Here is a 20,286-nt window from a genome sequence, read left to right on the forward strand (position 1 = left end):
TCCACATTATTTCTTGTCACCTAGTATATACTGCTAAGATTTTTTTAAAACAAATAGTTTAATGCTATTACCATCCATAGATTACAGGAAAAAAATGTCCTCCAGAAAATCAATAATACATCTTACATAACAGAATGAAGGAAACCAACCTATCACCATTTAGAAACAAGCTCTTCAAATGCAATATCTGACTTAAAAACTCAAAACAGCATCTAAGTATTAACTAATATCTTGCATACCATAATAAGTTTCTATCAGCGGCTGATGTATTTCAATAATTCGAGCAATGCCTTCTAAAAGCAAAGTAGCAGTATCAGCATACTTCACAATCCATCGTTTATCAGAAGGGGAAAGACTTTGAGCTAATTTCATATTTTTTTGAGACTTTTCGGCAATCTATTTTGGATAAGAAATTTAAAAAAAAAAAAAAAATAACTCAATTAAATCAATACATAATCTTTGAAAACACAAAGAGCATGAAAATATCTATTTTACATGAGCAGAAGAAGCATGAGTTTTACAGAAGGAACTACAATACGATATATTAACCACCAAAAATAAAACTTCAAATAATTTTTTTCAACAGAAAGAATAGACAAGGTTTAAAGAGGTTCCATTTAGTTCAATTACATAAGTCTAAAGAGCATTTTTACCATATTCAAACAAAAATAATACATATCAAATTTGGAAGTCTTGCTTAAAATATTGAATAAGATAAGATCTAAATTTAAATGAGATGTTACACTTCAAATAAAGGAAGCAACTATTCATTGAAATATTTAAACACAATTATAGAATACAGGGTTGCGAAGGAGGGAAATACCCAGAATACACAAACGGGGCTCCAGACAGATTTTTAGTTGGTCCTTAGGGAGAAAAGAGACTTGTTTAAAAAGAAAAATTAAAGATAAGTTGGTTAGTATGATGTACAACAGGAAGTCAAATGGGTCTGTGGTGATTTAGTGACTGATCTAGATAGCTGCCCAATATCTTTTGTGTAGAGATATTTGTCAAATGGGTATGCTCTGACATTCTGGAGAAGCATCAGTATTGCTGGGCAGTTGGAAATATGATCTGGAGAAAGTTCTTCCTCAGGACAATTTCTGCATTTTACATAAGTCCTGGTATTGTTTGCATTTATTTTCATGCCACCAAAGTGGCCTGCTCTCAACATGGTAATTGCCATTGCGGTCGCTCTGTTGGCATATATCTCACATATTTGGTGATTTACTTTGTTGACGAAATCTCTGTCATACGGACTCTTTAAGTCAATATTGGGCAATGGCATTTGCATCTATCATAGAAAAATGGTTGCCACAGCCCCGAAGTGTTCCTAATTTTGATAGTTAATTTTTAATAGCAAAATTAGGGATTCACTGATTAATGAGCTGAGAAAATACTTTACAACTAAAATAAATTTTGCCTTGAGCATAAAACTATGCTGAATTTTATTATGCGTAAATTTATTATACGTAACCAATAGTTAAGCTCTTGCTGTCATGCCTTCATTTGATTTAAAATTTACAAATTATAGTGGTAGCGATGTGAGCAAAGTATTCATATTTTTTACAAAAAAAAAAAAAAAAAAACGGCAAATGGATAAATAAGACTACAAGGAAAATTCAAAACAAAGTTGAAATTTAGCTGAAAAAAAAGGGTCAGATTTTAATAAAACGGATTTTTAGGGCCTCGAAACTAAAACAGGGACTAGTTGGGAGCAATGCACAAACAGAGGTCAAAAGCTATGTTACAAATATAATCAATACAATGAAGGAATAAAAATGAATTTGAATGGGATACATCATTCAGTAACCCATGACAAATATAAAAATTTCAAATTGAGTTTATAAAATTAAAGAATTAAAAAAAAATGATTTAACATTCAATAATACCATTATGATGATATTATTTATTAATGCATGCTAATGGTACAACGTGACATGGATAGTTTTATGAAGCTAATATAAGGCAGTAAAAGCAAAGGGCAAAGTTGGAGATAACCAGTACAAATGGTAGGTGAATCTCTCCTTTGTCTTGGGGCAAGTGATAGTACTATTAGCCCTGATAAGTGCTGACATACAGCAGGATGTAGAAAAACAATTCAATGAAAGCCTACCTAGGACCTTATCTTTAAACGAGTTTTACCCAAAACGTGAAAATGTCCACTTGCATTCCTTTGCTTCTCACTCTGCCGCATATGATTACTTCAGTATTTAGTTTTAATTTCTCTCTGTTTATATAGTTTTGTTCAACTTCAATTTTGACAAAGTTGTCAATTGCTATTCCAGTTAGGTAAGAGGTAACGCAAACAAAAGTTGACTTACTTGAGAACACAAATACGTTGAAAACTTTTTAAGCCCTTCATTATGTTGATTAAGGAGGGGGAAAATTTTGAAAAATCTTTCCACAGATGCTACATCTTCATCCCTGACAGCATCATCAAATTTCCTCATAACAATAGCCTTAAGCTGAGTCTCAGCTTCATGAAGCTTAACAAATGCCTCATCCAAGCTGCTGCCTATATGGAAGGAAAGGCACAACAATTACTTTTTAAACGTTTTGATGAGAGAAAAAGATTACATTTAAAAAAGGATTTCATAATAAACAATGTACACAACTAAACACTCGAAGTAAACAAATATAAAGGTAAAAATTACAAAAACACTCGAAATAAACAAATATGAAGGTAAAAATTACAAAAACACTCGAAATAAACAAATATGAAGGTAAAAATTACAAGATTACTGTTTTCAAACTAGTACAGAAAAATTTAAAAAGTAAAGCACCATCGCAATAGAAAACTAAAAGTTTCAAAAATTTTGAAAAACAATCAAACAAGTCTTGTAACATGGAAGGTCAAGTTTACAACAGCTATAGAAAATTCTTTTAAACAAATTAGATATTTTACCTTCTTTGCTGTCAGCTGCTGATTTTTTTAAGACTGTCTGATCTAAACTCAAGAACCGATGAATGTGAGCAGCAGCCTGCAAGACAGGATATTTTAGAACATTTTTTTAAAGAAGGAAAATCAGAAATATTTGTTTTAAATGGTCAGCTCAGTACCTAACACAGGTAAGCAAACCCTTATAAATTTAAATATAATAAATTTAAATATAATAAATTTAAATTCATAATTCAAAAGCAACTAAATATTTAAACAGATAATATTCAAATATTTGTTCAAAAAATAAATAAATAAATAAATAATAATAATAAATAAATAAATAAATAAAACAATGGGAAAAATTATGTACATTTGGAAATAAATTTTAAACAGATTTATCATATAAAAATATTTTATTTACATTGCCTGAAGCACAGAGGAATCTTCTTGTGAAACTGTGAGCCCTTTTTAATCAAGTGAGAACTTTTTAAAATTGTTTTCCATGTCTTTAAAATTAAAAATACAAAAAGAAGTTTCAATCATTTTTTTCCTCTTCTCCAATGCTTCAAGCAATTTCAAAAGTATTTCATTTCTATACATCTTATCTGGGATAAACAAGGTTTTTTAAAATGTAAAGGCAACAAATTTTTTTCCCACAAAATGTGCCAGGTTGTTGTTCCTCTCCAGTGAATTTTAACTTAAGAAAGTTTATTTGCGCATGCATATATGAGGCAGTAAGAAGCAAAGGAATAAAAGTGTACTTTAAAAATTTTTATGTAAACGCATTTAAAGATCAAGTAGGCATTCATTGAATTTTTTTGCTAAATCTTGCTGTATAGCAGCACCTACCAGAGTTACTGATACCATTTCTTGCCCCATAACAGAGAAGAGGTTTTCTTAACATTTTCCCTAGTTATTTCGAAACTTTTAGTTTCAACACTTACCCCCCTTTGCTTCTCACTCCCTCATGTGTTAAAATATGTAAATAAAGTAATAAGACAGGCAGTACATGGTTCATATTGGTAAGACTGGAAAGAGAGGCATATACATAAATTTCATGGCTGTAAGAATATGTTTCAACATTTAGTCATTTGTGGTAATTTTTCCATCACCCTGGTTTTTTTTTCTTTTTTTTCTAACTGTATTTTAAGAATGAGTAAATCTTTAGCTGGCAATAGAGATAATGTTGAGTAAAGGGTCTAAATCTTTGGGTTATTTAAGAGATTTTCAAAAGGTAGAGCTGGATGAACATGAAATTTACAGCTAGACACCGCCAGGGGTGCCCATTGTTAAGGCCCATATGGAAATTTGACCATCAAAAGAGGGCGCTGCGAACGCCGCGAAATGCTTATCAAAAAGCGAAGTGCCTTATGTAGTGATCGAGTGTGGGAGTCGGCAAGAGATGTCCGATCTCCAAGTAAATAAAGAGTTTCGAGAAGTGTTACAGTCCACTTTGTGAAGATTTTGAGTTTGTGTGGTCAATGTGAAAGCGCCAAAACATGTGGTCCGTACGGAGCCGTAGCAGCTTCGGATCCTTTTTAACAGTGCAGTGCAAATATTGAGCTGATAGGGACAATAGCGGATTAAAGTGCCACTAGTCGTCCGAGAGCTGTCAGGTAGGAGATTTATTATTGCATTTATAATCAAATGTTAATTAAATAATTGTGTCAAAATGGATGTCATTTTAGTACATAAAAAAGTGCTTAAATCGGGTATTACAAGGGCATCTAATGAATTAGCTAAAGGCTCTTTCGATAAAATTCAATTAGAGCTCTATGAGAAAAAGTGCACTCAATTTGAAAGTGTATGCTCTAATGTTTTTGAGAAAATATTTGAAACTTGTGAAGAGAAAGATATTGATATATTTATTGATGAACAATGCTCGGTTCAACAAAGTATTGATGAATTATGGGTTGCAGTTAAGCAAAAAATGTCTAAGTTGCCGACTATTGTTTCTACTAATGTCTTTCCTAAACCCGAGGAAAAACCATGTGAAGGTGTTCGCCTACCAAAAATGAATCTTCCTTCTTTTAACGGAAGCATTCAGGACTGGTTGTCTTTTAGAGATCTATTCCTAGCTAGTATACATAAGAACAGTAGCTTATCGGATTCTCAAAAACTTTCGTATTTAAAGTTATCGCTTCATGGGGAAGCTCTGAGAATCATTCAATCAATATCCTTATGTGATGCAAACTATAAATTGGCTTGGAATCTCTTAGAAGAGAGATATTCTAACAAAAGAGACCAAGTATTTGCTCAATTAAGACGGTTCATGTCTATTTCTCCAATACAAAGTGAATCCCCTGCTTCTATTCTAAAATTAGTAGATACGGTAAATGAATGCATTAGGTCCTTGGAAACTTTAGAACAGAAGATTGAGGGTTTTTCGGAAACAATTTTGGCATACCAATTACTTCAGAAATTGGATTCTACAAGTAAATTGTGGTGGGAAAGAGAATGCAAGAAAGATGATTTACCAAAATTGTCAAATCTTATTTTATTTTTGAAGAATTATGCTCATACTCTTCAAGCTTCGAAAACGTCTGAAAATTCTGGGATTGGGCGGAAGCAACAAAATCAAAAGGTTACGAGTACAATGACCGTGAGTGTTAAAAATACTAATTCAAAGTGTGTGTGTTGCAAATCTAATCAATATCATCATTTAAATAAGTGTACATCATTTAAACAAATGTCTGTGCATGATCGTATTGAGTTTGCAAAAAGATATAAATTGTGCTTCAACTGTCTTTCAAGTGCTAATCATTGTGCTAAATCATGCAATTCTAGTTTCACTTGTAGTTTTTGTTCTAAACGGCATCACAGCCTACTTCATATTTCACAAGTTAGGGGAAAACCTAGAATTGACCTTGAACCTTCTCAAGTGCCTGCTCCTTTAGCGGTGTTAGAGGGAGAAAGGGATGGAGATTTATGTGCTTCTCCCATCATCGGATCTACTTTAAATGCTGATGCGAAGAGTTTTGAATTCGCAGGGACATCACTTAATAGCGATTACGTGTCAGATTTAAATCATAAGGTTACCATTTTGTCTACTGCAATAGTTTGTATTGCCGATGCTTCTAACAAGCTAATTAAAGCACGAGCCTTGTTGGATAATGGTAGTCAATCAAATTTTTTGTCAGTTGAGCTTGCTGATTTATTACGGATCAAGCGAGAAAGGATAAACGTATCAGTTTCTTGCTTGAGTGGTGTTGCAGTAACTGTGAAATCTAAGCTGACAACTACGATTTCAAATGAAGAAGATTATTCAAGAACCTTGGATTTTCTGGTTGTTTCTAAAATAAATGATCTTGTGCCAGGACAGCATTTTAATTTCCCCTTTTCGGAACTTTCACCAGATATCAAGCTTGCTGATCCTCATTTCAATAAACCGAGACGGATTGATATTTTATTAGGAGCTGAGTGTTTTTATGAGCTTCTCAAAACGGAACAGTTTCATTTCTCAAACTCGAAGCTGATTTTACAAAATTCCATATTTGGATATGTAGCTGGTGGGTGTGTATCAGAAAGTGGGTTTTTGGGTACAACATATTGTGGGTTAGTTTGTGATGTTGAGGATAATTTGACTGACCTAATTAAGAGCTTTTGGGAAATCTAAAATTCCTTTTGTGAGGACAGAGCGATAAACAAGAGCAAAGAAGAAATTATTTGTGAAGAGCATTTTTTAGAAACGCACAAGAGAGACCGTTCCGGTAAATACATTGTTCAGATGCCTTTCAAGGAAAATCCAAGCTGTTTAGGAGAATCAAAGCAAATTGCCGTTAAACGTTTGAATTCGCTTTGGAAACGCTTAGAAAGGGATCCTGGGTATTCAAAGCTATACAGAGATTTCATCCGAGATTATGAGCGTTTAAATCACATGGAGCTGGTTAATGAGACTGTAGAACCGGACATTAACTTTTATTTGCCACACCACGGGGTGTATCGTCCAGAAAAGACAAGTACAAAGTTGAGAGTTGTTTTTAACGCCTCACAACCTTCTTCTAATGGAAAATCTTTAAATTTGTTGCAATATAATGGGGGTGTCATTCAAGATGACATATTTTCCATCATGACAAGGTTTAGGAAACATTATGTGGTTTTCATAACGGACATTAAGCAAATGTATAGGATGATTCTTATTGATCCAAGTCAAAGAGATTTGCAACGAATTGTTTGGAAAGAAGGTATAAATGAACCAATTAAAGTTTACAACCTCTCTACAATAACGTACGGGACGACTAGTGCGCCATATCTCGCCACACGGACGCTGAAACAATTAGCGTTAGATGAGGAGAAGGACTTTCGCATAGCAGCGGAAGTCATTAAGACAGATACTTATATGGATGACATTGTTACAGGTTGTCCAGATATAGCTACGGCACGAGAATTGCAACGCCAGTTGAAACTCTTACTTCAACGTGGAGGTATGAACTTACATAAATGGTCAGCAAACCATGAAGAACTGTTGAGAGATATTTCAGAAGGTGCTGAAACCTACTCGTTTACAGAAGATAGTGAAACCAAGACGTTAGGTATTTTGTGGAACCATAAGTGTGATGAGTTTGCTTTTAAAGTTGCACTGGAAAATTTGGATATTTATACTAAACGTGCAGTTTTATCCAATATTGCCAGAATCTATGATCCGCTCGGTCTGATTGGCCCTATAATCGTCAAAGCAAAGATATTCATGCAAAAATTGTGGCTTCTACATATCGGATGGGATGAGCCATTGCCGGATCAAGAAAGTAAGGAGTGGAAAAGCTTCGTTCAGTCATTGTCAGCAATACAGTGCATTAAAGTTAAAAGATGTATCTTAATCGAAGATGCTGTAGACGTTCAACTAAATGGATTCGCTGATGCTAGTGAAAATGGGTATGGAGCAGCGATATACGTCAAATCTACTGCAGCTACAGGAGAAACAGCTACCCATTTGTTGTGCAGCAAATCAAAGGTTGCTCCTTTGAAAAGAATCTCCATTCCTCGACTTGAGCTTAATGCAGCTGTGCTACTTGCTAAGTTACTCCATAGAGTAATGAAGTCCTTGCAAGTGAGTTTCTCTGAAGTTCATCTGTGGTCAGACTCGACTATTGTTCTGGCTTGGCTGAAAAGTGATCCACACGTGTTAAAGACATTCGTAGCCAATTGCATAGCTCTTCTACAAGAATTGACAAATGGATTTCAGTGGCACCATATTCGTTCAGAAGACAATCCTTCGGATATGGTCAGCAGAGGTCTTGATCCGAGTAAACTTCTTGACAACAAACTGTGGTGGCATGGACCAGACTTGCTAAACCAGGAACTCCTTCGCGACGAGGTTATTGATGATCCTTTACAGCAACCAGTGTTTTGTGATGAATTTAAAACTCAGACTAAAACGAAAAACGTGACTGTGTCCTTATTAGTGAATTCACGTAATTTTCTGAGTGACATTCTTAATATTACAAACAATTATGGTAAATTACTTCGTATTCTTAGTTATATTTTTAGGTTTTGCCATAATGCTAGAAAGCTTAGGGAAAGGATCTCAGATGCAATTACGTCTAAAGAATTAAATGAGGCAGAGGAGTCCCTGGTTAAACTATGCCAAAGTAAGGCCTTTTATGCAGAAATTTCTGACCTAAGTAAAGGTAAGGTTATTTCTAATAAAAGTAAATTGAAATCCTTAAATGTGTTTCTTGATGACAAGGGAATTTTACGCGTAGGTGGTAGGTTGAAAAATTCAAATCTTAAGTTCTGTGAAAAACATCCTGCGGTTTTACCTGATAAATCTAAATTAACGCAACTGATTGTTGAGTATTATCATTTGAGGCATTTTCATGTAGGTCCCCAATCTTTGCTGTGTTTTGTTCGACACAAATTTTGGCCCATTAATGGAAGGTCTTTGTGCCGTCGTGTTGTTCACAGTTGTGTAACATGTTTTAAGAGTAAGCCTCTTACTGTGGAACAAATTATGGGAGACTTACCTTCAGAACGAGTGAATCCAACTTTTCCGTTTAACATTTCGGGAGTTGATTTTTGTGGCCCTTTCATGATAAAGGTAAAAAATCAGAGGAAGAGTTCGTTGAGCAAAGTTTATGTAGCTATATTTGTGTGTTTTGTCACCAGAGCTGTCCACTTTGAAGTGGTCTCTGACTTGACATCTGAGTCATTTATTTCCACCCTAAAAAGGTTTTTCAGTAGGCGGGGAAAATGTGCTAAACTCTTCTCAGATAATGCAGGTAATTTCGTTGGAGCGAACGCAGAAATAAAAAAGTTGCATAATCTAGTAAAAAAACCAGATGAGAATTTAGCGGGTTATTTTGCTTCCGAGGGAATTGACTGGAAGTTCCTTCCGCCCAGAGCCCCCAACTTTGGTGGTCTCTGGGAGGCAGGAGTAAAATCATTCAAGTACCATCTAAAACGGGTCATGAGAGATCTTAAATTTACATATGAAGAGTTTGAGACTATAGTAGTTGAAATCGAAGGTATCTTAAATTCACGTCCGCTCACCCCGTTAGCTTCGGATGGCGATGAATTAGAGGCACTTACCCCGGGTAATTTTTTAATTGGAAGACCAATAAACGCCATTGTTGAGCCAGATCTTTTAGATGTAAACGACAAAAAAGGCTTAGTAGATGGCAGAGAGTTACAAAGGTAACACAATACGTGTGGAAAAGGTGGAAAAATGACTACCTCAATACACTTCAGCAGAGGTGCAAGTGGATGTTTAATAAACCAAACATCAAACTAGGAGCGGTTGTACTAATCAAAGAGGACAATTTACCTGTCTGTAAATGGTTATTAGGTAAAATTGAAAAGGTATATCCTGGTGCTGATGGCAAAATTAGAGTAGTAGAAGTGTATACTTCAAGCGGAGTATACAAAAGATCCATTTCCAAAATATGTATTTTGCCAGAAAATGTTTCTTAAAAATTTTATTGTGTTTTGTTGTGATTTGCATATTGTTACAAATTCTGTAAATAGTAATTATTGTAGGAACGTAACCTGTAAATAGTTTCCCGTAATGAATATACAACCCCTTTTTCATTCGGCTAAATTATACGACCCCTATTTTCTTTCTTTTCATTGATAACGGTCTACTACTTTACAGAAGCGTGTGGAATATTTGAGAAATTTCTTTTCGGTGTATTTAAGCCGTTAGCGATGGATAAACAGTGAGTTTCGATTCAGATTTCGAACGGAGAGCATTTTGCTCTGTTTATAGCGAGGCATTTCGCTGTGTTGTTTTCGTATTTGGAAGTAAATACGCGTGTAAACGTTGAGTTTACGGTGTTGTGTGATAATTGCTTAATTGCTGATGAATAATTTAGCAGTTGTTGAAGATCTTTCCTGTACATAGTGTAAATAAATTTCCTGTGTTTTTATCAAGAACTGTGTTTTCATTTCAAGAAAGTGGAAGTCGCACTGAATCCGTTACAATTTGGCGCCCAACGTGGGGCTACTTCAGGACTTTCTTGCAGTAAGTGTGACTTTGGACATTTTTTTCATAAAGACTTTTTAAATTTGGACTTTATTTTTATGGTGATTACTCGCGCAATGGATGAACAATTAAAACAACTGCTTGATGCAATCAACTCTGTGAAGAGTGATATGGCGGCTAATCAAGAACAATTAAAAAGTGACTTGACTGCAAGTTTTACAGCTAATCAAGAACAATTAAAAAATGATATGGCAGCTAATCAAGAACAATTAAAAAATGATATGGCAGCTAATCAAGAGCAATTAAAAAATGAATTGGCGACTAACCAGGAACAGTTAAATAGTGATTTAACTGCTAAAATTACTACAAGTCAAAATGAAATAAAAAGTGACCTAACGTCGATGAAAACCATGATGGAGAATCAACTAACCGCCATGGGAGATAAAGTTGATGCTCTGGAAGAAAAATTTGATACTGTGGAAGAGCGTATCGCCAATGTGGAAAACAAGTTGGAAGAAGAAGACAAGAAATTTACCTCATTTAAGGAAGAAATAATTAAAGACATGGAAAGGAGATTGGCGACCGTGGAAAGCAGCTCTGTACAGTTTGGCGCTCCCACATCGGTTGCTCGACCGTCCATTAAACTTGCCACATTTGATGCGAAAACTTCGTGGCAGGTTTACAAAACTCAGTTCATGATAGTGGCGGAAGCGAACGGATGGGACTCTGCTACCAAGGCCTGCCATCTTGCAGCATCCCTGAGAGGTGACGCAGCGGACATTCTCCAGACCCTTCCGGACAGCCAGCGCCTGGATTTCGCCACCCTCACATCTGCGTTGGAGCTTCGCTTCGGTGAGAAGTGCCAGAAAGATTTCAGCCGACTCCAGTTGAAGTCCCGTTTCCAGAAAACCGGGGAAACCCTGCAAGAGCTAGCGGCCGACGTCGAGAGACTGTCTCATCTTGCTTTTTGCGACTGTCCTGCGGATGTTCGAGACAACTTAGCACTCAACTACTTCATCGACGGAGTTCGGAATCCTGAAATCCAGAAAGCCCTCCGGATGGCGGATGTAAACGACCTGAAATCTGCTTTGGTGTATGCGATGAGATACGAGGCCGCCCAAGGAGCAACCCGTGTGGATCGCCATCCCATCCGTACTCTGGCAGCTGAGGAGTCTGATTCCAGGTCGTCCCATCTCGCTGAACTTGAGAGACAACTCGGTGACTTGACAAGACATCTGAGAAGCATAGCAGCCCAAAAGAAACAAGAGCAGAAGTGCTGGAAATGCGGTAGTGAAGGACACCTGCGAAGGAGTTGTCCGGCTCGCCAAGCTACGCGAGGGAAGGAAATTGTTGGATATAATTTGAGGTTTATGGCCTACAGCTAAGCTGAAAATTAGGCAACTCATTTCCAACTAAAAATTTGAGGTAGTGGTCTGCCCGAAGAAAATAAAACATGAATCATTCCTTACACTGAAAAACATTTATTTGACACATATTGAAAATTGGTTACAACACAATGATTTGTTCCCCGAAGAAAAAATTAGAAAAAGAGATCTTACAATAACAGACTTGCCAACCTTATGAAAAGAAAAAACGGGAGATCCAGTCAAAGCTTTAAGGGAGAAAGAGGGAGATTTTAAACGATGCTATAATAAGTAAAAAACACTTATAACAAGTATTTATTTGATTTTTTTATGAAAGAGAATTCACTCGTATTATCGCTATTATAAGTTTGTAGATATTTCTTTTTTTCAGACATCGCTAAAGATGAATGTTAAACTACAACGCACGCTGTAGATCAAGTAGCAAGATGAAAACACGCGGCGCAGTTGCATGCGTCTGAAAATTGAACGATACCGCGAAAACGGCAACGGCGCATGCATGAGATAGAAGTGGAAGTGCGAACATAGAGTTAAACCAAAACACCATCTCCGGAAGCATTTCAGTCGAAACTCCGAACGCACCCATCGGATGTTTGCCGCTCACCTTGCGTTCGACGAGCCTCACCGGACGACCGGTAAGTAACCGGTTACTAACCGCAGCGTTCTATGATGAACCGGTTACCGCATCCGTTACCATTCTAAGCAGTTGATTGGAGCAAGTGATCATTAGCTGTCACGTGATTAACTAACCGGTAGCAACGCCATCTATTAGGACTGTGAGTAACTATTTTAAGAAAGAAAATTAAGTTTAATTTAAAAAAAAGAAAAAACCCGAAAAGAATTTAAAAAACGGGAGAAATGGATACTCAAACGTACAACCGGGAGAATGGAGTAAAAAACGGGAGTCTCCCGTGAAAAACGGGAGAGTTGGCAGGTCTGCAATAAGTCCATGCATGGATTAAAAGTCCTGTTGGTGTTCCATGGTGACGCCTCACCGGTCGTTGGACAGCATGGCAATTTCCACGAATTGCAGGCAGGTCGATTCACACCGCGTGAGCAACAGTTCACCACATCAGGGAAAAGGTGTACCAGGGATGGACACGATCTTCTTTCACAGGAGAACAAAAGACCCACATCAGGGAAACTTATAACTCTTTGCTTTGGTAGACGTCATCACAACACGCGCTTTCCAAACTTAAAACATCATCAGTGCTTTTCCAGGAAAGACCAGACCTCACCAAGAGGCCAATAGCAAAAATTTAGGATGACTTTTGACGAACACGTTCACGAGACACAGACAACACAAGACGAGGAGACGAGTAGAAGCAAAAAAAAACGAAGCAGTAACGAAGCGATCGAGCTCCTGCCGGTCTGCGTATTTATAGCCAGATTCGGCCTTTCCCGAAACAATGTGACGTTACATGATTTGCATATTGCCAGAACAACACAACTCCATAATCACACAGCTTAAAGGTTGCACAATTCTTATTTAATTTGGCATTCAGCACTTAACACCTCAACATGATTTCATCACGTCATCGACACGTGCTCTTTCGGAAATTTACCGACATCTGCCGAATGACGGCAACCAATCATAGCGTGCCACATGTTTTTCCGAACACTTCCGATTCAAACTCGGACATTTGAGTGTTGGCGGCAGGTGGATGGGATTCCCCGCGCAAGGTTTTCTCTCGGAATGGCAAAAGGTAAGTCACAAAATGATTTTTCTTTTAAACAACATTGGTGAAATCCTTCAAGAACCAAAAATAAAGGCATTTAGCCCAACAGAAATCACCACCACCAGAGCTCTGCAGATTTCCTCTTCTAGTAGTGGCAGTGATGGACTTTTCATTTACGCACATGTAAATGGGAACCCCTGCAGACTGATTGTCGACACTGGAGCCAATGTGACAATCATTAGGACAGATGTGGTTCGTGAATTTGGATTGAAACTGCTGTGGGCATCGCCACGCGTAAGTCTCCAGACTGTGACAGGTGACAAGATCGAGATTGACGGTAAAGTGGACTTGGAAATAGTGTTTGGGAATGCCACCTACCATCATACGGCATTCGTCGCTAATATCACGGACCCCTTCATTCTCGGATTGGACTTTTTGAAGAAATATGACTTCACTCTCGACTTCAAGACTAATGAGCTGCACTCGATGAGAGAAGACATAGCCGTTTTCCCTGCAGAAAGTGATGTAAAATCCGCTCATCAAATAATAGCCCAAACAGATTTATCGATTCCCTCAAGGTCAGAATCATTAATACCTGGCTCCCTTGAAGAAAGCAACAGTTTTCGATTTGGACTCGTTGAATACCCTAACCTAAACAATAATCTAAAAGGAGTGCTGGTAGCATCTACGCTTGTGGACCTTTCTAAGGATGTAATTCCTGTGAGAGTCGCCAACGTGAGTGAAAGGCCAAGGAATATCCGAAAAGGCGAAGTGTTAGCAACTTGTACTCCCGTAAACTGCATCATTAGAAGAATCAATTCCCCCGAGACTGTGTCTTCTGAGTCCTTGACATCGAAGTTAATTGGGAGTGCACCCTTATCGAAGGATCAAAGAACTGCTGCGGAACAATTGGTGGACGACTTCAAGCATCTGTTTTCATCTACATCGGAGGATGTTGGCCGTACGAATTTAACGCAGCATAGGATTTACACTGGAGAACACCCCCCTATTAAACAGCATCCAAGACGACTACCGTTCGCTAAGAAGGAAGAGGTTGAAACCCTTCTGAAAGAGATGAAGGAGAATGATGTAATCGAACCTTCATCCAGTCCTTGGGCCTCTCCCATCGTCTTGGTCCGAAAGAAAGATGGCTCCACCAGATTTTGTGTCGATTACCGACGACTGAATGAAATCACCAAGAAAGACAGTTACCCTCTTCCACGGATAGACGACACCTTGGACACTCTTTCCGGACACAAGTGGTTTTCGACCCTGGACTTGAAGAGCGGCTACTGGCAGGTTGAGATACACCCTGATGACCGAGAGAAGACAGCGTTTACAACTGGACAAGGCTTATGGCAGTTCAAAGTGATGCCCTTCGGCCTCTGCAATGCACCAGCTACGTTCGAGCGTCTTATGGAGACAGTGTTAAGAGGACTCTCTTACGAATCCTGTCTGGTCTACTTAGACGATATCATCATCGTGGGACGCAGCTTCGAAGAACATCTGGCAAATCTTAGGAAGGTGCTGCAAAAGCTTAAGGAAGCCAATCTGAAGTTAAGCCCGTCCAAATGTAATTTGTTCCGTCGGGAAGTGAATTACCTTGGTCACATCATCTCTTCTGAGGGTGTACAAACCGATCCAGAGAAGGTATCTGCGGTCAGGAGTTGGAGTCGTCCCGAAAACATCCATCAGTTGCGAAGTTTCCTGGGGCTCTGCACGTACTACAGGAAGTTTGTGAAGGGTTTTTCCAACATTGAACGACCTTTGCATAAGCTGACGGAGAGCAAGCAGAAGTTCCAATGGTCCAAAGAATGCGAAGATGCATTTCTACGACTGAATGAGGCTTTAACATCAACGCCTATCCTCAGCGTGAGAAATCCTTCATCCTGGACACTGATGCGAGCAACGAGGGCATCGGAGCTGTTTTATCCCAAGAAATTGACGGAAATGAACATGTCATCGCTTACTGGAGCAAATGCTTATCAAAGTCGGAGCGAAATTACTGCGTCACCAGAAAGGAGTTACTGGCCATTGTGAAAGCTGTAGAACACTTCCATCATTACCTCTACGGCCGAAAATTTCTGCTTCGGACAGATCATGCCTCATTAACTTGGCTTTTGAACTTCAAAAATCCGGAAGGCCAGATAGCCAGATGGATACAGCGGCTCCAGGAATATGACATGGAGATCAAGCATCGAAAAGGGTTATCTCACGGTAATGCTGACGCTTTATCAAGGAGACCCTGTCCTGAGAACTGCCACTATTGTTCCCGAATCGAGAAACAGTATGGAACGACTAGCCCTACCGCCTATCAGGTGACAGTGACTCCAACATCATCAGAACCTGATCCATGGAGTGATGACCAAGTTCGAAAAGATCAACTTGAAGACCCCGACATAAAACCAATTTTAGACTTCATGGAAAGTGACAGTCGACGCCCTAGCTGGCAGGACGTTTCCATCTTCAGTCCTGCAACAAAAAGATACTGGGCTTTATGGAACTCACTCCATTTACGGAACGGCGTGCTACACCGGAAATGGGAATCTGACGACGGCAAGACATCTAGGTGGCAGTTACTACTTCCTCGATCCAGGATTTCAGATGTTCTGAAAGAAATACATAGTAGTGCGACTGGAGGACATTTTGGTGTCTTGAAAACTCTCAATAAAGTTCGGGAGCGCTTCTTCTGGAGCAAGGCGAAGGATGACGTGGAGAAGTGGTGCCATTCTTGTGACGCCTGTGCTGCTCGTAAAGGACCGAAGAAGAGAAGCAGAGGGAAGCTACATCTGTACAACGTTGGAGCTCCTTTCGAACGAATTGGGATCGACATCCTGGGTCCTCTACCAAGAACTGCTGATGGGAACAAATACATTCTTGTTTCCATCGACTACTTCACCAAATGGCCGGAAGCATATCCCATTCCAGATCAAGAGGCTACCACCGTAGCAGAGACTCTAGTCCAACACTGGATCTCGAGATATGGAACACCTTTGCAGATTCATTCCGATCAAGGGAGGAATTTCATCTCTGCTGTGTTTAAGGGCCTATGTCAAATTCTCGGAATTGAGAAAACTAGGACAACACCACTACACCCACAATCGGACGGCATGGTGGAGAGATTTAACCGCACAATCCTGAATAATCTCTCGCTTATGGTATCCAGAAATCAACAGGATTGGGACAAGAAGCTACCTTTGTTCCTGCTGGCCTACCGCAGTGCTGTCCACGAGACTACCGGATTTGCCCCATCTCAGATGCTCTTCGGACGAGAGCTTCGGCTACCTTGTGATCTCGTCTTCGGTCGTCCTCCGGATGCGCCTTCATCGCCTGAGGAGTACATCCAGGATCTCCAGGCCCGGTTGGAAGACGTTCATAACTTCGCACGAGAGCGAATCAGCATCGCGGCGGAGAAGATGAAGACCCGATACGACACAAGGTCTACTGGACATGAATTCAACGAAGGCGGCAAGGTTTGGTTATGGAATCCCATCCGACGGAAAGGTCTGTCACCCAAATTGCAGTCGCATTGGGATGGACCCTACAAAGTCCTTAACCGACTAAATGACGTCGTAGTGAGGATCCAAAAATCACCTAATGCAAAACCTAGGGTTGTACATTATGATCGGTTAGCCCCATACTATGGCCATAGTTCATGAGTATTACGTAAACAACCATGGTTGATAACATAAAAGTTGTAGATAATTTTTGCTTTTAATGTTTAGTAATATTTCTTGTTATTATTGTGTTTTCTGTATCTGTTAGTTATTAATTAATGTGTATATTTGTAAACTTGTGATAGAAGTTTGGCACCCTTTCTGGGGATTGTACTGCCCAGGACGTGCAGTCCTTAGGAAGGGGGCAATGTTACAAATTCTGTAAATAGTAATTATTGTAGGAACGTAACCTGTAAATAGTTTCCCGTAATGAATATACAACCCCTTTTTCATTCGGCTAAATTATACGACCCCTATTTTCTTTCTTTTCATTGATAACGGTCTACTACTTTACAGAAGCGTGTGGAATATTTGAGAAATTTCTTTTCGGTGTATTTAAGCCGTTAGCGATGGATAAACAGTGAGTTTCGATTCAGATTTCGAACGGAGAGCATTTTGCTCTGTTTATAGCGAGGCATTTCGCTGTGTTGTTTTCGTATTTGGAAGTAAATACGTGTGTAAACGTTGAGTTTACGGTGTTGTGTGATAATTGCTTAATTGCTGATGAATAATTTAGCAGTTGTTGAAGATCTTTCCTGTACATAGTGTAAATAAATTTCCTGTGTTTTTATCAAGAACTGTGTTTTCATTTCAAGAAAGTGGAAGTCGCACCGAATCCGTTACAATATGTATTCATTGTTCCAGGTGTTTTTATTGTGTAATCTGTGTTTTATAATTCTTTGAGTTATTGAATGTTTTCTTAAAACATGTCAAGGCGGCCGGTATGTTAAGGCCCATATGGAAATTTGACCATCAAAAGAGGGCGCTGCGAACGCCACGAAATGCTTATCAAAAAGCGAAGTGCCTTATGTAGTGATCGAGTGTGGGAGTCGGCAAGAGATGTCCGATCTCCAAGTAAATAAAGAGTTTCGAGAAGTGTTACAGTCCACTTTGTGAAGATTTTGAGTTTGTGTGGTCAATGTGAAAGCGCCAAAACACCCATCCCCCCCAAGTTCTATGGCGCAAATCCCCCCCCCCCCAATTTTCTCAACCCTCTTTCCCTTTTTTATTTTTTATCCCTCTTTTTTAAATTTATTTTTTTTAATATTTTTTATTAATTTATTTGTTTTTAATTATTATTTTGTTAGAAAGGTTCAGTGCTTCTCCAATGACATGCACACACACACACAAATTAAATAAATAAATCAAATAAAATAATAAACAAAATAAAATAAATAATTTCAATTAAAAATAAATTGATAAATAAATTTAAATAAATAAATTTTTAAAAAATTAAAAAATTCCCCCAAAGATTTTGATGGCGCAACTTGCGCCATAATCCCCACCTTCCCCTGTGGGCACCCCTGGACACCGCAAGCGCTGACAAAATTGCAACAGAGTCCTGAATCTTGAGCTGTCAGTTGACTCAATATTTAAAGGCAAACGAAATCCATTAAGAAAGAGGAAAGACAAATTAAAAGATACCTGTTCATAATCTTCATTTTGGAGTGCTGTTTGAACTCCATCTGTACAAAATTTTAGATCAAGTATATCTTCAACTCTTTGCATACATTCTGTAACACGAATCTGCAAAAAAAAAAAAAAAGTAAATAATTATGCATAAAATATATAGTAAATATAGAAAATGAATTACTTTAACATGCAGCATTCAATAGAAATTATGCACAAAATGAGCTTTTAAAATCAAAATTCTAGTGTAAACAAGATTTCACTCAAAAAAGATTAAATGTGATAAAACTACTGAAAAATAAATAAGTAAATAAAATTATTGTTTCAACTCTTTCAACATGAAGTAAACATAATAATAAATAAGCTTTATATAGTAAAATAAATAAATAAATAAATGACTATTACATCACTAGAAAAGAGCAAGTCATTTCAAAATTGATTACATGTGCATATATTTAACAAAACTATAACAAAAACTCTATTCTAAAAAATAAGCACGTATACTCACTCTTGTAACATCAAGTTGTTTGACTTTACTGCTAACATTTTCAGCTAATGCAGAAGTAAAAGCTATCATACTAGAAAGCTGCACAGAGTCCGAATGAACTAACTGCAATTGAGGCCTTTAGAAATGGAGTTAAAATCAATTAAAAGTCAAGAAGAGAGGGACTATTCAATACAAAAGCTACAGTTAACAAATACACTTACAGCATTTTCTGCAATGATAAGACTTTACTTTCCTGATGATCATGTTTTTCAATGAAGTTTTTCAATTCAGCATTGATTTTTTTCTAACAAAATAAAATATGTAAAAATGAGCATTTTAAATAAATAAATATAAATAAGTAATAAAATAAACAAGCATTATCTGCATTGGGGGTATTTCTCCATTTTTAAAACAAAAGGAATAGCTTAAAAAAGCATTTTTACTGAGCCTCCCCCCCCCCCTCAATTACATTTAAAATTAAGGCAAAAATTATCTGAAACTCACTTACGTAATCAAATTTGGCATACAGAAAAAAATTACATGCTTTTATTTAGTTAATTAGGAAATATAGTATGTAGTTTTGATTTTTTTTCATATTTTAAAGCAATACATAATTGATTCAAACAAAATAATTTACAAAAGTAACAGCTGATAACGCGTGTCCCAAGAGCTTTATTAGAAAAACACAAATATGATTTTTTGAAATAATGGCGGAGTAAAGAATGAGGACTTATTTTAAAATGGGGCATTAAAATCAGAAATTATTAGTACTTTTAAGAACAAAATATAAAAGGAAGGACTTGTAAGTACTGTACAAACTCTAGAAATGGTTGGGGACCAGGGTTACCAGATTTTAGAACAGTAAATACGGGACAGGATTCGAAGAGAGAAGGAGGGAGGGGTATTTTTGAGGTTGAGAGCAATCACTGGTTATGTATTTTTAGGGGGTGATAAGCAACCATGTTTTAATAGCTTTCGGAAGATTTCTCTCAATATGTTTATGGGTGAGCACATTTTTAGAGGAACTCTAACTCAAAAATAAAGCAAGCAATGGAACGAAGTTCAGTAAAGAAAGTATAGGAACAGGTGCTAATTAGTTTTTCACTTGCCTTCGCTATAAGCTAAACAGTGTTATTGAAAAAAAATTCTTGTTAAATGTGACTGCTTTATCTGAAATAGTAATGCAAGGAATCGTACAGCAAAACTTGTTTTTTAATGCCATACCAGCCAATGGAGAAATCTGAATGAGTAAAATAATTCTAATGCCCCATTTGCAACTTATTGCCTACATTCATATCTTTTTGTGCA

At 37.6% G+C, this 20,286-nt stretch overlaps 1 protein-coding gene across 1 annotated transcript in view; it reads right to left on the bottom strand.

The window, feature by feature from the left end:
* Nucleotides 1-20,286, bottom strand: part of LOC129229245 (conserved oligomeric Golgi complex subunit 4-like) — a 45,011-nt gene that overhangs the window by 23,511 nt on the left and 1,214 nt on the right. Inside the window, 6 exon segments of the mRNA XM_054863510.1 lie at nucleotides 240-396; nucleotides 2,325-2,518; nucleotides 2,909-2,984; nucleotides 18,507-18,608; nucleotides 19,000-19,114; nucleotides 19,200-19,282. Of these exon segments, the coding sequence (XP_054719485.1) occupies nucleotides 240-396; nucleotides 2,325-2,518; nucleotides 2,909-2,984; nucleotides 18,507-18,608; nucleotides 19,000-19,114; nucleotides 19,200-19,282 (727 nt within the window).

This window comes from Uloborus diversus, chromosome 9, assembly GCF_026930045.1.
Source record: "Uloborus diversus isolate 005 chromosome 9, Udiv.v.3.1, whole genome shotgun sequence".
NCBI classification, from domain to species: domain Eukaryota; kingdom Metazoa; phylum Arthropoda; class Arachnida; order Araneae; family Uloboridae; genus Uloborus; species Uloborus diversus.